Here is a 16,381-nt window from a genome sequence, read left to right as displayed (position 1 = left end):
AGTAACTTCTTACAAGGTCACTTCAATTGTATATTGCTTCTATGGCTGGGTAGTACAATAAGTAAATGCATAGGATGCAAAGATAAAGCTTTGTTTGCCACATCCAGATTCCAATCCTGTCAATTTAAGCTTTCTTCTAATCAAAGAACAGTATTTTTCAGGGTGCCTCAGTCAGTTAAGCATCTGCCTTCAGCTCAGGCCACAAGTCCCAGGATGGAGCCCCCACATTAGTGCCCCTGCTCAGCTGGGAGTCGGCTTCTCTCTCTGCCCCTGACCCCACCCATGCTCTCTTCTCTTGCTCACTCTCTCTCAAATAAAATATTTTAAAAATAAACAAACTCTTAAAAAAAAAAAAAAAAAAAAAAAGAACGAACAGTATTTTTTCCAATGGCTAGTAAGGACTGACAATTCCACATCTATATGTGGGGATAAATGTAAAATAAAAGAAACTTAAGCTCTGATACACTTTCTTTTCACATTTTCAAATTTAACTATGTGAAAATGAATTGCCTATAATCATAATGGCAAAGTACATCTTTAATTCTTAACAGAAATTCACTCCAGATATTTACCATAACGTAATGAGTGGCAATAATAATAATTATCTGCCCACATACACTAGCATCCTATGTCAATGCATTCCAATGTGGCATGAAATATACCTTATTTTGACAAATACAAAAAAAGCATTTTGTTAAAATTGGCTTTTTTCCTATAAAGAAAAATATCACCTATCTGGTTTAAAAATCTTTGATTTGGAGATATTAATTTAGGAGTAACACATAGTGACTCAAAAAATATTTGTTCAGGGGATGCCTGGGTGGCTCAGCCGTTAAGCAACTGCCTTCGGCCCAGGGCATGATCCTAGAGTTCCAAGATCAAGTCCCACATTGGGCTCCCTGCATGGAGCCTGCTTCTCTCTCTGCCTATGTCTCTGCCTCTCTCTCTCTCTCTGTGCGTCTCTCATGAATCAATAAATAAAATCTTTTTTAAAAATTGCTCAGGGACGCCTAGGTGGCTCAGTGGTTCAATGTCTGCCTTCAGCTCAGGGCATGATCCCAGGGTCCTGGGATCAAGTCCCACCATCGGGCTTCCCCACAGGGAACCTGCTTCTCCCTCTGCCTATGTCTCTGCCTTTCTCTGTCTCTCTCATAAATAAATAAAATCTTTAAAATTTACATATTTGCTCAGTTAACTGAATTCTATATTCAAAAAACTATTCATATGACTTTTTATCTTTTGGTAAAATATCAGAATGGATTTGAAAGAAAAATTAAAGCTCCTGAAGTTATAAATTCTCTTACCCCCTCACTCCATCCATTTTTCATTTATACACTGACTTTGAGCTGTCAGTGGTTCTTAATCTTAACTACCATTATTACAAGCCATAGAAGGTTCTTAAACACTAATGAGTGGAACCTACTCCAGACTAATTAGATCCAAATCCCTTGAGGTAGATCTAAACATTATTTTTTAATACCCTAATGATTTTTAAGATTTTATTTATTTGTGAGAGAGAGAACGAGCATGTGCATGTGGGGGGAGAGGCAGAGGGAGAGGAAGAAGGAGACTCCCCACTGAGCAGGGAGCACAATGTGGGACCATGGGATCACAAACTGAGCCAAAGGCACACACCCAACCAACTGAGCCACCCAGGTGCCCATAATGCCCCAATGATTCTAATACCTAGCCAGAGTTGAGAACGACTAAGCCAAATAACTAATCATAAACCTTGTTCTTTAAAAGCTTACATTCTAGGGGTGCCTGGCTGGCTCAGCTGGTAGAATATGGGACTCTTGATCTCTGAGTCTTGAGTTCAAGACCCACGTTGGGCACAGTATATTCAAGTATACATGAATGTGTATATATTCTTAGGTGCTATGTATACAAAGATTAATAAAATGTACCCCTCAATGCAAACAGGACACTTTATCTTTTAACTACATTATGATACACACATATTTAAGGTGCAGTAACACAGAAGACAGACAGCCACAGCCAGTCCAAAAATGAAGAAGGGGGGGTAGGCTGGTAGAGAGGCATTGAAGTAAAATTTCTGGAGGAAGTATTTAGTGGATAAGAAGCCGTTAGCCAGGGACACCTGGGTGGCTCAGCAATTGAGCGGCTGCCTTCAACTCAGGGCGTGGTCCTGGGGTCCTGGGATCGAGTCGCACATCAGGCTCCCTGCATGGAGTCTGCTTCTCCCTCTGCCTGTGTCTCTGTGTCTCTCATGAATAAATAAAATATTTTTTAAAAAAAGAAGCCATTAGCCAGAGAGAAAGATGGGCAAGAAGATTCAGGCACCAAGCAGAGGGAATAACAAAAACAATAGAGAGGTGGATACACCAAGGTTAACAGAGAATCACTCACAGTTTGGTGTTCCCACCAAAGTAGTAGGCATGAAATGAAGGAAAAATAAATAAGAAAATCTGGCAGAGAAAGAACATGGTCCACATTAAAGAGCTTGAACTTTACCCTGCAGGTAAATAACTGTCAGTGACATGTTGAGCAGGCTGCATTCTGGGTTAAGTCTCCGGTCGCCATGAGAAACCATGAGATAACAGCTAACACACTCTGAACACTACCATGTGCCTGGCAGTGTGCTGCTGAGCACTTCTCTCTGATCATCTCCTGCAATCCTCCCACGCTGACTCCATCGCAGATACCATTACCTTTATTACAAGTGAGGAAAAAATTAACTTGCCCAAGTCACGTAGTTTTTAAGGGATACAGAAGGGATCAATAACTCTGACCCCTAAAGCCTAAGCCTTTCACCTTTAAAATGGATGGACTGGCCAGTGTGGAGTGGAAAAAAAAAATCAGACTGATAGGATAGTAGATCAGTTAGGAAACTATTGTATTACCTCAAATGAGAGACAATAAGGACAATAGCAGGACAGATGAAGAAAAGGGAACAAAGTCTCAAAATATTTAGTACTGAAGTTATAAATAAAGTTATCAGTTATGATTCAGTCTTCAAAGAAATGAAATTCTGACACATGCTATGACATGCATGAACCTTGAAAATCTTTTGCTAAGTGAAATAAGCCAGTCAGAGAAGGATAAATATTTTATGATTCCAGTTAGGAGGTATCAAATTCATAGAGAAAGCACAAGTTACCAGGGGCTGAATGGAGGGGGTAACTTGCCATTGCAAGTTATTATATAATAAGTACAGAGATTTGGTTTGGGACAATGAAAAAGTTCTAGAGATGGATGTAGTGATGGTTACACAACGATGAATGTACTCAATGTCAATAAACTGTACACCTAAAAATGGTTAAAATGGTAACTGTATGTTGTATACATTCTACAGCAATGTAAAATATAATTTTTTAAAAGCAAAAGATATAAGGAGAATAAGGGGGAAAAAAGAACCAAAAATTAATTTTAAGTCCTTAGCATGAGAGACCAGCTGGGCAGTGGCACCATGCAGTGTCTCTGGAGGACCAGTAAATTACTGTGATGTTCAGGTAGCATTGTCTAGAAGGCAAACAGATATGAGAATGAAGCTCAAGGGAGTAATACAGTTAGAAACATAGTCATCGGACAGCCGGGGTGGCTCAGCAGTTTAGTGCCGCCTTTGGCCCAGGGCGTGATCCTGGAGACCCGGGATCAAGCCCCACTTCAGGCTCCCTACATAGAGCCTGCTTCTCCCTCTGCCTACGTCTCTGCCTCTCTCTCTGTGTCTCTCATGAATAAATAAAATCTTAAAAAGAAAAAAAGAAACATAGTCATCAACAAATAGGTGGTAGGTAAAACCATAATAATCCATGAGATTGCCCAAAGGAAAACTTCAAGTAAGAAGACAAACGGTCTGAGGACACAACCTTTGGAAACAGGAAGGAAACAAAGAGGAGCTCAGAAAGAAGGTAAGAAGATGTAGTGAGATAGGTAAAGAATTAAAAGATGAGGCAGTAGAAATGACAATATTTAGAGGCAGGGCTTATGATGATGATGGTGAAGGCAGAAAAGAGATAAAAAGTAGTTAAAGAAGACACTTTACTGAACCATTTCTCTCCTTCTACTCCTACTTTTTGAAGTTCCAATGAAGACCTGAGTTTCTAGTTCTCTGTAGCCTTCTAAGATTATAAAACAAAATTCCCAGACTTAAGAATAACCTAACACAGTAACACGTACTTTAAAATAGGAGCACATCAAAAATTGTCAGGAATATATTGTATGCAACAGTAAAAATGTTAAACCTACATAGAAACCTACATAGAAGCATAGAAAAGCTACATAAATCTCTGGTAGTCTACATAGGACAAGTAAACATGTATACTTAATTGTAACTTGCTTTAAGCAATAAGAATTTCTGAGAAGCGATCTTTTAAAATGGAAAACCTATTTATAATTCTTTTCAAAATTTTATCAGCATAAACTTTACCAGATTACTACTATTTTAAAGGTCTCTTCTGTATATTGATAAAAAAAAAAAAAAAAAAAACACCTTATAAAGTAGATACTCTATTTGGATTTGGGTGTTTTAAATACAGCTCTATTTTAAAACCAACAGAAGAATTATATGAAAAGTCACCTGATTTATCACATGCTTACAAAGCATAATAGCATTAATCTAAAGCTTATTTTGATCCCAGAAGCTATTAAAAACTCTATACAAATCATCTCTGATAATTGAGGCTGGTTTCAGGCCCAGTTTACAGACTATAACTGGATTTCAGAAAGTAACATTACATAGCTTGTTTGTAAATGGTGAATCTGGAATTTGAATCTATTGTGGCTTCCAAACTAAGCTCTCGACCACTATCCCCTAAACAATTCTTGATTAATCTTCCTTAACTAATCTATTTTCCCATTTCAGAACAAAGTACAAGGTAATATCTAATAAGTAACAGCAGAGTAAGTCCTTGATACCAAGTATCTACAAAGTTCATACAGAGTTCAGGAGAAAAATACCTCCAAAAGTTTTAAGTGATGAAAACACATGCTTATTTTAAATTCAGTTATTTTTTTTTACCTTAAAAACAAATGTTTCACAATTATGAGTCTAGTCTACATTTCTTAAATTTTTTATATTATGTGGAAAATAGAGTGAAAAATACTCAAAAAAAATTTTTTTTTTCAAAAAAATTCTTAATCTCTATACTCCATATCAAAACTCAACTTGCTAAAAAAGACTTGCTAAAAGATTTTGAAAAGGCCTCATCAAACATCAGAAATTTTCTCAAACAGGTCCAACAGCTTCTGACATTTCCTTCACTCATTACCCTTCATTTAACCATTAGCTAGACACACAGACCTTTTGTTAGTTGTCATATGTGACTAAACTGTATACATGGAGTTAGCTGTGCGACGTATTTTACATTAGGAAAAAGAACACAAGATTTTATTTTACCAACCAAAATTCGCCATGAAACTGTCTGCCTACACTATGAATTTCTTGGCAATTAATAATTTGAACCTATTTTCAATATGCAAAGTTAATTGGAAGATATGTTTTAGTGGTTTGAATTCCAAAAGACAGTAACTCATATTTCAGCAAGCAGGGAGAAATTAAGTACTAGGCAAGAAAAGGGAAAATTTCTTATGGGAGCTTAGGAAAATTTGATATTTTCACTTAATTACTAGGATTGATTTCTGAGTCTTTTAAACTTAGATATAAACAAATATTCTCACAATGTAAGGGAGAGGTAAAATGGAATTCTTTAAAACAAACCCATTTTCTCTGAAGACTATTCTAACTCATTAACTGAAATTAAAAGTTAGAAATGCTGGGCATTTATAAGAACTTATAGTTATATTAAAAATAATAATAAATAATCTTCTAAAGGAAAAAACAAAATATTTATACTTCTGAGTATCTTACAGCTTAAAAAAAAGAAAAAAATAAAAAAACCTCAGGATGTCAAATCACCAGTCACTGTCTGTCCCCTATCAACTTGAACAGAGAGCTACCTTCTCTGAGACAGGTAGGTTGCTGGGCTCCTCTGTATTTCTTTGTTGCTTTATAGAATCACATCCAAACATCCTATTTTTAAGAACATGAAGCTGAGTATCAGACATGTGCCGGTGCTGGGCCCCCTGTTGGCTGGTGGAGAAGGGCCTACTATTCAGATTTTGAGTCATGCTGCCTGAAACACTGAGCACGGGCTCCACTTGGGAATCTGTCTGAGAGACCTGTGGAGGAAACACAACACCTGGAAGACTGATATACTGCGAGCTTTCCGGCTGACTCAACAAGGCTTCAGACATGATTTCACGCTCATTTGCAGGAGGTGCAAGTATATCACTGGTGGCATTTTCTAAATGTTTCCTATCCACTGTCCCAGAATGAAGAATTGTGGGTTGCTGGAGCACAGTTTCTATTCTCTGTGATTTTTCAGTTGTGGCGTGGAGAGAACATGGGTTCAATTGTGGAACACTGGTCTGGATTATTGGAGGCTGCCCCAGCTGCTGAAATACTTGCTGAATTGGATGTAGAATACTTGCTCTTCCAGAAGTCTGTGTCACCATAATTGGTACATTGACTTTATAAAGGTGACCTCAATAAAGAGAAAATAAAACCGTAAGTAAGATAGAAACCTAATTTCCTTTAAAAGAAAGAAAAGAAAAGAAAAGAAAAGAAAAGAAAAGAAAAGAAAAGAAAAGAAAAGAAAAGAAACGAAACCAACCTTCAGGCACAACAGGCTGTCCACAAATACATCCATATGTTAATAATGATATCTCTATGAGTTCTTATTTTATTCTTCATATTTTCTGTGTTCTCTATAATAAATATGTATTACTCTATTTTTAACAATCAAAGCAGTCTCACTTGAACTCTAGCCATTTCTCACTATTGCTTATATGGCAATTTTGAGATATATACAGGCCACCAATATTTACTCCATGGACCTATCCCATTGTTTGATAAATTACTATGTTACCAACCCAAATTGGGATTTTAACAAACATAATAATGGAAAATGTATTTCAGATATTTAAGATCTAAGATACTGGGATGCCTGGGTGGCTCAGGGGCTGAGTATCTACCTTTGGCTCAAGGAATGATCCTAGGGTCCTGGGACAGAGTCTTATATCGGGCTCCCAGTGGGGAGCCTGTCTCTCCCTCTACCAATGTCTCTGCCTCTCTGTGTCTCTCATGAATAAATAAATAAAATCTTTAGAAAGAAAATCTAAGATACCATGTAACTACTATAAGATAATGCTATCCAAAAAGAGTTTAGTAATTTCAAAAGTTATCAAATCTCCCCCTTTTCTCCTTTAAAATAACACTAAAATAAAGGAGGAAAAAAATTATTTTTTAAAGCACTGAGTTAGGTGCTTTATACTTTGCAAAAACCTAAAAAATAGTTATGATCTCTTTCAAATAGTACTCTGAAAAGCAGAATTGGTTCATCTCCAAACTTTTTGGATATTCTTTCTATTATGCAATCTCTATTAAGAAAGGAGAAAAAGGTTGATCAACATAGTCTTTAGTTTTTCTTGTTCAGAACTAGCAGGGACACAGATATGTTATTTTGTGTTTGTCAAAATTTAGATCACTGATTTGAATTAACATACATAGAGCAACTTATACAATTTGGGAAAGAGAAATGGGAGTAAGTTACAGGACAGACCTAGTATGTTATCTTCTATGGTAGGTTGCCTCCACAACAATAATAACCACCATACATTATTGTTTTTAAAATAAGTTCTGTTAAAAGTTCCTGTAACTTCAATAACTTCTGATATAAAAGTTTATTAAAAATCATGAGAATTAACACCCAGCAGTCAGTACCAATGTTAAAAAAAAAAAAAATTATTTGGGGCCTATACTCTTACCAGATGCAGTCTGCAGTGTCACACCTGCTGGCACATGAATAGGATATCCAGAAAGAGTGAAGCTTGCACTAGAGCTTGAGGTACCCTAGATATGAGAAATTTAATCAGAAAGTTAGAAAAGGGCTTTCCTTATTTTTTCCTCCTCTCATGAGAAAAAAAAAAATCTGATTCAGACCACAGGAAAATGGTTGGACAATATTTAACACCGGGGCTAAGTTCTTTGAGTAACACAGCTTTTCCATATTTAATTTAGATCATCATCTCATTAAAGATAAAAAGAATTCTGTTCTACAGCTGTTAGCAATGAAACCAGTAAAGTCTTAGTAAAGGGTATGAGCACTGACTCATATAACTTGCCCACTACATAGCTTTGTCTGAGTCCACGATTCTCAAAAATGTCAGATACAAGAACAGCTGCTTATAGAGGTCCGCTAGTCTGGAGGCTGATCACTAATGGTACTTTGAATTAGATAATACAATAATGTGCAATTTTTATTTCAGAATAATTAAACCTCAGAGTTTTCCATTTTTTTAAAATGCTAAATCAAAAGACAAAAAAGCTTCTGCCTACCAGACCTGCAAAAATTCATAAAATTGATTAGCAATACCTAGTGTTGGTAAGAACATGATAAAAATCAGTTTTCTCAAACCACAACCACATACATATAAGTATGTATGTTACCATACTTTTGGAGGGCAATTTTGCAGTATATAACATAATTGAAAACATGCATTGGGCAGCCTCAGTGGCTCAGCAGTTTAGCACCGTCTTCGGCCCAGGGCGTGATCCTAGAGACCTGGGATCGAGTCCTGCATCGGGCTCCCTGCATGGAGTCTGTGTCTCCCTCTGCCTGTGTCTCTGCCTATGTCTCTCATGAATAAATAAATGAAATCTTTAAAAAAAAACAGAGAGAGAAAAGAAAACATGCATAATCTTAGACCCAGAAATTCAACTTCTAGAAATTTATCCTCATTACCTGAGTATCATACAAATACAGAAAAATATATCTACAAGTATAATCAAAGGAGTGTTATATCAGAAGAAAAATTAAAAATAATTTAAATGTCCATTAATAAAAGATCAGTTAATGAAACTGTGATACAGCCACTAAGGTTAATCAATATTTAACTGGCAGTGAAAAGGATTTATCTATATTACTAAGTTAAAAAAGTATTATAGAACCAGTACAGAGAATGAGCCTACTTTTACCCAAAAAATTAATGTAACTTTCATGAAAGAATGCTAGATAGATACACATCGAACAGTTATAACAGTTATCTTTGGGGTACAATACTACAGGGCTCCTTCACTTTTTACTTTATAAATTTGTCTTTACTAATTAGAAGTATATTATTTCCTTAATCAGGAGAAAAAGCAGTTCCACGAATTTCAAAGGCAGAGATATTTTTCAGTGGTCTCCTATCAAAAGCAGCAAAATCTCCTATCAGATTCTTTCCAAAAATCCTGGTAAAGGGTGTGGTTTTGTTTTTAATGAAACGGGAATTAATAGCCTAGCAAACCTTTTGCCCCAGAAAGTGGTCTTAAAGAAGATGAAAAACAGTGGACCATATGCCATTAAAGAAAAGTAAAAGAGGGGCAGCCCCGGTGGTGCAGTGGTTTAGCGCCGCCTGCAGCCCGGGGTGTCATCCTGGAGATCCAGGATCGAGTCCCACGTCAGGCTTCCTGCATGGAGCCTACTTCTCCCTCTGCCTGTGTCTCTGCCTCTCTCTGAATGAATAAATAAATAAATCTTTAAAAAAAAAAAAAAAAAAAGAAAGAAAGAAAAGTAAAAGAGAAAAAGTGCTATTTTAACCTGCCTAAAAACTACTCAATTTTCTATATACAAGTTATAATTTTATTTTCTGCCCCAAATCTTCTGGGAGAAACATATACTCTAAATCTCTACAAAGATTTTAAAAATGAGCAAACTTAAATAAAAAGAAGAACTATTATGTGTCTCAAGGTGGGGGGAAAAATCAGAAAATATCAACATCATCCATTTAGGATCTATCTGATATACAACATACCATGTGTTAAAACTCCATAGTATTTAACTTCAGAAACTTCCTAGCCTTGTGTAACTACTGGCAGATGCTAACAACTGTTCTGGAAGCAGGAAGCTGGTAAAGAAAAGGTCAATTCCAAAACTCCTCAATTTTTGCAACACGTATGTTATAGACGTTATTCCTGTCTCCCCAGCCCTTTCTACATCTTTTCTCACTCAACTGGGGGATTATGAATTACATCTAAGCTTGGCCTTCTGCTACCAATCACTGAAAGGGAGGCATCTATTTTAAAATACATCCTAAATAGGCTACATACCAGTTCTGCTGTAGTAAAACTGGGAAGAGGTCTACCAGCAGGAATAACTAATGATGCTGTACAGAAAACATAGAAATAGAAAATAATACAGAAAATAAACATTATACATTCATTACAATTTACCAGTTTAACAAAACTGCTAAGAATAGCTTATTTTTTAAAAAAAGCATTTTTCATTACATGTCTGACCATGGTGAATTGTAAACTTCCTAATTGCAAGCAAGCTAAGTGAATTTAATTTTATTTTTTCCCAAAAACTTTAGAGACTTTAAACTAACCTATTTTAAGTACCAAAATAAAGTATTTCATTGTAAGTAAGTACACCAGAGAGGTTTTTATTATTAAGTCAATGTTGCACTAAATCTTCACTGCAACTTTTCATAGAAGAAAAAAAGCAGTATTTACTCAAGTAGCACATTTCCAAAAGACTCTATTATTGAGCAAAAATATGTAACCCAAGATAAACCATTCTAAATTTTAGAGGTCTGAAAGAATTTCCAATTTATTCATTGCATGAAAAATTATTCATAATACTTTAGCCAACTAAGCCTCCACAGCTACATAATTTTAGGAATAAATGAGTAAGAACATCTCTCCACAAGTCTTTGTATGAAACAACTATGACTACTAAGAAATATATAAGAGAACATCTTAAGATCACCCCAACTTCCATTAAAGTTGCAATCTCACATAATTTTTATTATCTACCAATTTTCTATACTACCTATGCTACAGATAAAATGTTGACCTAATAATGATTGTAAAGTGAGAATAAGGAACAAATAGTAACTCTAGTAGAAAGACCTCAGTTGATCAACGTAACTTAAACTTTACCTCATGGGTCATTTTAAATAGCTGAATTTGACTGTTACAGTATCATTTTGCCTTTTCTTCTATAAAAATGAGAATGTCTTAGCATGTTTATGCAGCACATATGTATTAAATGTAATGGTTATTATGGTCTTTTTTCACATACCACATTAAAGTAAATTGTCCCAAAGATCTGCTACTGACAATAGAATGGCTCCATCATAAACAACAAGTCACTCAGAAGAACAAATATATATATTTTTAACTAACCATTCTTCCCACATTAAAACAACAGAAGCAAAGCTAGAGAGATTGATGATTAATGAAGCAGAAAATTATTTTTATCCTCTGTTCATCTATGGCTTTGCTTATTAACAGGCATTCTTTTAGAAAGGCTAAATTAGAAAGAATTGGTGTGGCAGGAACACAATGGTATTAGTCTTAATTAGCTGAAGTGAGCGAGGCTTAAGCTGGTAGAGCTGAAGCCATAGCCTGAGAGGAAACAAAAATCTGTTAACACACTGTCTGAAGTAATTAAATGAATTTCTTGAGGAAAAATAGCAACAATCCCCCTCTTTTAAATACCTTGCAATAAATCCTAAAGGATAATTCTCTAATCTTATATAAATCAAACAGAGCTATAAGAAAGTTTAAGAGTTTCTTTATAGTCATCACAATAAAAGCACTTAAGAGTTTTATAGTGAAGTTTCATGTAGCTCCTAGTTAATTTTGATACTAACTGCACCATTTACATACTTTCACAAATTACATATGCCATTATATGTGCCTGAAACATGCTTTTTAAAATATTCAGGATGGTTTCAATAACCAATTAAGTTTTAACTCAATGTGTGTCTTTAAACTGAAAGTGTTAGAATTTTTGTCCTCATGTATATATTCAAGAAATATTAAATTTTACAAATAGGCTTTACAATATAGAAAGAAATCACTCTCACAAATGTAATTTAATAAACATAAATTAAGAAAATGGTAATATTACATAATAACATTTACAAATCTATTTTTTTCCTATACCCCCAAGAAGTATTTGATACATCAAGATAATTAATAACTTCACAATTCTTGGTCCTGCTTTAAACCATTCCAAATCTTAATACCTAAGTCACATGACTCAAGAGGTGCAAAGACTGGTCAATATTCTTCTTTGTGACTACTCACGAGCATATGCATATCTCTAACAACCAAACTGAATATTCTACCTCAAGTCACATCAAGAACCAACAGCATTAGGCAGCCCGGGTGGCTCAGTGGTTTAGCGCCGCCTTCAGCCCAGGGCCTGATCCTGGAGTCCCAGGATCGAGTTCCACGTCGGGCTCCCTGCATGGAGCCTCCTTCTCCCTCTGCCTGTGTCTCTGCCTCTCTCTCTCTCTCTCTCTCTCTCTCTCTGTGTCTCTCATGAATAAATAAATTAAATCTTTAAAAAAAAAAAAGAACAGCATTGCTGAAATCTTCACCAAGTAATTCAAGAACAATTGGACATATAGTTTGTACCTGAAGGAGTTTGAACGCACAAAGATGAAAGCTATCACAAACCTCTCAAAATTCCTATTCTTTCCTTTCTTCCTCCCACAATGATTGATAATAGTTTTGTCAAAAAAAAAAAAAAAAAAAAAAGTATGACATGAAGACCAAATAGCACAAACTGATTTTAACTGCTAGAATAGGACAATCATAGACAAAGAAACTCCATGTTCCAGTTTACCTCAGGATAGTCCTAGTTTACACCTATTATCCCAAGGTTATTATTAATGGAATCCCATTTCTCTCTCAAAAGTAGGTTACAGGCAAAAGACCCAGAACAGCCAATATGATATTCAAGGAGGAAAACAAAGTTGGAGGACTGCCACTACCCCACTCCAAGACTTACTAGAAAGCTCCAGTAACCAATATAGTGTTAGCTGGTGAAAGAACAGACAAATGTATCAATGGAACAGAAAAGAAAGCCAAGAAACTGACCCACATGATATAGTCTACTGATCTTTAACAAAGAAGCCAACACAATACAATGGCACAAAGATAATCTCTTCAGCAAATAGCGAGCGCTTTAACAACTGGCTATGCAATGCAAAAAAAAAAAAAAAAAAAAAAAGTGAAACTAGACATAGACTTTACATCCTTCACCAAAAAAAGGACTGAAAATAGATCAGACCTAAATGTAAAATGCAAAACTACAGAATTCCTAGAAGATAGAAAATCTAGATGACCATGAGTATACAATGGCTTTTAAAATATGACACCAAAGGCACAATCCATAAAAGAAATAACTGATAAGCTGGGCTTTACTAAAATTTAAAACTTCTGAAAAAGACATAGGATAATATGAAAAGCCACAGGTTGGAAAAAAAAATGTTTGCAAAAGACATATCTGATAATGGGCTGTTATCCAAAATACATAAAGAACTCTTAAAACTCAATCATAACAGCCCAAAGACCTAAAAAGACACTTCATCAAAGAAGATAGATGGCAAATAAGTATAGATGCTGCTTCATATCATAAGTCATCAAGGAAATGCAAATTAAAACAATGGGATACCATTACATCCCTATCAGAATAGACAAAATCCAGAACACTGAGAACACGAAATGTTGGCAAGAATGTGGAACAACAGGAACTCTTGCTCATTGCTGATGGGAATGTAAAATGGTATAATCACTTTGAAAGACAATTTGGTGGTTCCTTACAAAACTAAGCACACAATGCAGCAGTCACTCTCCTTAGTATTTACCCAAAGGAGTTGAAAACGTATATCCATACATATACTTCAACAGAGTCGCTTTATTCCTAATTGCCAAAACTTGGCATCATCCAAGATGTGTTTCTGTGGGTGAACAATTAAATAAACTGGGGCACATCCAGACAATGGAATATTATGAACTAAGAAATGAGCTATCACCCCACGAAAAGATAGGAAGGAATTCTAACATCATGTTACTAGGTGAAATAAACCACTTTTAAAAGGCTATATACTACATGATTCCAACTACATGACATTCTTGAAAAGGCAAAACTATGGAGACAATAAAAGTATCAATGGTTGCCCTGAGTTGGTGTGGAAGGAAAGGATGAATAGGAGGAACACAGAACACTCCTAAGACAATGAAAATACTCTATATGAAACTATAATGATAGATACATAACATTATAAATTTGCATAAACACTTAAAATAACACCAAGAGTGATAATGTAAACACTATGGACTTTGGGTGTTTATGATGTGTCAATGTAGGTTCATTAATCACAACAAACGTACCCCTCTGATGGAGGATGTTGGTAACTGAAGAGACTATGCATAAATGGAGGCAAGAGGTATAGGAAAAATCTGTCCTTTCTCTTAAATTTGTTGTGAATCTGAAGTTCAAAAACAATTATTTTTTTTAAAGTGGATTATAAAATGTACATAATCACCCTAAGAATAGAACAGCAGTTCTCAAATTGTACTGTGCAAACCCAGAAGGGTCCACGAGACCTTGTAGTATCTACAAGGTCAAACTATTTTTATAATACCAAGACAATAATTTTTTTTTTTAATTTTTCACTAAATTTTTTGGTTCTTTTTTTGACATTTGCGCCCATAGCACAAAGCATTGCTAACCTGGATGGCTCAGTCAGTTAAGTGTCCAACTTTTTTTTTTTTTAAGATTTTATTTATTTATTTAATTTTAGAGTACATGCATGCACAAGCAGGGGGGAGGGGCAGTCAGAGGCTCAACCAACCGAGCTACCCAGGCATCCCAAGCACCTGTCTCTTGATCTCAGCTCAGGTTCTGATCTCTGGGTAATGAGTTCAAGCCTTACATTGGGCTCCATGTTAGGTGTGGAACTCACATAAAAGAAAAATTTTTTTTAAAAAGTGAAGCCATTTTAGCATGAATTAAGGCAGTAGTACCAAACCTGACTAGTAGCCACTGTATTTGTTTCTCCACTGCCACTTACAATAAAAAAGAAAAAACAACAGCAACAATAAAACTGTCTCACTAAAGTTGTTCCTGGATGTAACCATAAAGAATTATTTTTATGAAATTTCAACCTTCAAGAATACTTTAATATTCTGTGGGATGAAATGGGCAGAACACAAAGCATTTCTGTAGCATACAGATTTACCAGGAAGTACACGGAAAGCACTGATGTTCTTTTTTAAGTTGAGAGCTGATCTAGCCTTTTCTAAGCAACACTATTTTTACTTGAAAGAGTAAGTGACACAAACTATGGTTATTCAGACATGGATATTTGGCAGTCATTCTGTCTTAAGATTTTATTTGTGAGAGAGTACTCACAAGTGTGGGGAGGAGGGCAGAGGGAAAGGGAGAAGCAGCTGCAGACTCAACACTGAGCAGGGGGGCAGAGGAAAAGGGAAAAGCAGCAGCAGCAGCACACTCCCCACAACTGAGGGCTCAACCCTAGGAACCTGAGATTGTGACCTGAGCCAAAGGCAGATGCTTCATCCACTGAGCCACCCAGGCACCCTGCCTGCAGTCATTTTTTTGAAAATGAACCAAGTGTCCCCATCACTTTGAGGAAAACAAACTGACAGTATTTGTTTGGCAATGATAAAATTCAAGCTTTCAGCTAAAAATCTTAGTTTCTAAATTTTATATCCACCACATGAGCTTGATAGCTTTCCAATACCATTCTATGAAATGTGTGGTGGTATTAATAGGATTTTTTAATCTTGTATAATGAATAATATGTCAAATGTGTAACTCAGTGAAACAATATTTTTCCAGTAACATGTTACAAACTTACACACAGATTAAGTAGTCAAAATGCAAGACACAACAGTGAACTTTAACATTACACAAAGTCCACTGATATAGTTTCAGATTCCACCTTGTAGCTAAGGTCTCAGAAACTACCACTTGTTGAGTTTTAGTGTAGTATCAAGTTATCTGAAATTGCTATTAAAATACTCTTTTCCAATTAAACATCTGTGGGAGGCTAGATTTTCTTTATATACTTTTGCCAAAACCATGTTACAGCAGATTGAATTTAAAAAGATATGAGAATCCAGCTGCCTTGTATTAAGCCAGACATTAAGAGATTTGCAGAAAAGTAAAGTAAATGCCACTCAAGTATTTTTTTGTTCTAGAAAAGTTATTTTTAACAAATTTGTTACTATGTTAACATATAATCAATTTTTTAAATTTATAAACCAACATTTTTTAAATTTCTCAGCTTGAATTTCTAACATTGTAAACAGATACTTGCAAAGCACATAAAAGAAAGCTCTTCTAGGTCCTCAATTTTTAAGAGTGTAAAGGGGTCCTGAGACCGAAAAAAAGTTGACAACTGAAGATACAGGAAATTGTTAAGCAAATGGATAATACAGTCAAAGAATATATGATAGGGTGAAAAGCTTTAAAGATGGAACAAAGGCAAATGACTTACTCCATTGTAGATTTAATTTGAACTTGTTATCAAGAGATAAAAAGGTTGTAGA

At 35.4% G+C, this 16,381-nt stretch overlaps 1 protein-coding gene across 2 annotated transcripts in view; it reads right to left on the bottom strand.

The window, feature by feature from the left end:
* GTF2A1L (general transcription factor IIA subunit 1 like) overlaps positions 1-16,381 on the bottom strand; it is a 44,992-nt gene that overhangs the window by 24,051 nt on the left and 4,560 nt on the right. For both annotated transcript variants that reach the window (XM_077915327.1, XM_077915326.1), the window contains exons 4-6: positions 10,112-10,167; positions 7,789-7,873; positions 5,920-6,506 (exon numbers count right to left, since the gene is read on the bottom strand). In XM_077915327.1, the coding sequence (XP_077771453.1) occupies positions 5,920-6,506; positions 7,789-7,873; positions 10,112-10,167 (728 nt within the window). The remainder of the gene's footprint in view (positions 1-5,919; positions 6,507-7,788; positions 7,874-10,111; positions 10,168-16,381) is intronic.

The sequence above is a fragment of the Canis aureus genome, chromosome 11 (assembly GCF_053574225.1).
Source record: "Canis aureus isolate CA01 chromosome 11, VMU_Caureus_v.1.0, whole genome shotgun sequence".
Lineage (NCBI taxonomy): Eukaryota > Metazoa > Chordata > Mammalia > Carnivora > Canidae > Canis > Canis aureus.
Note: the sequence above shows the minus strand (reverse complement) of the source record. Positions and strands in the feature narration are given on the sequence as shown.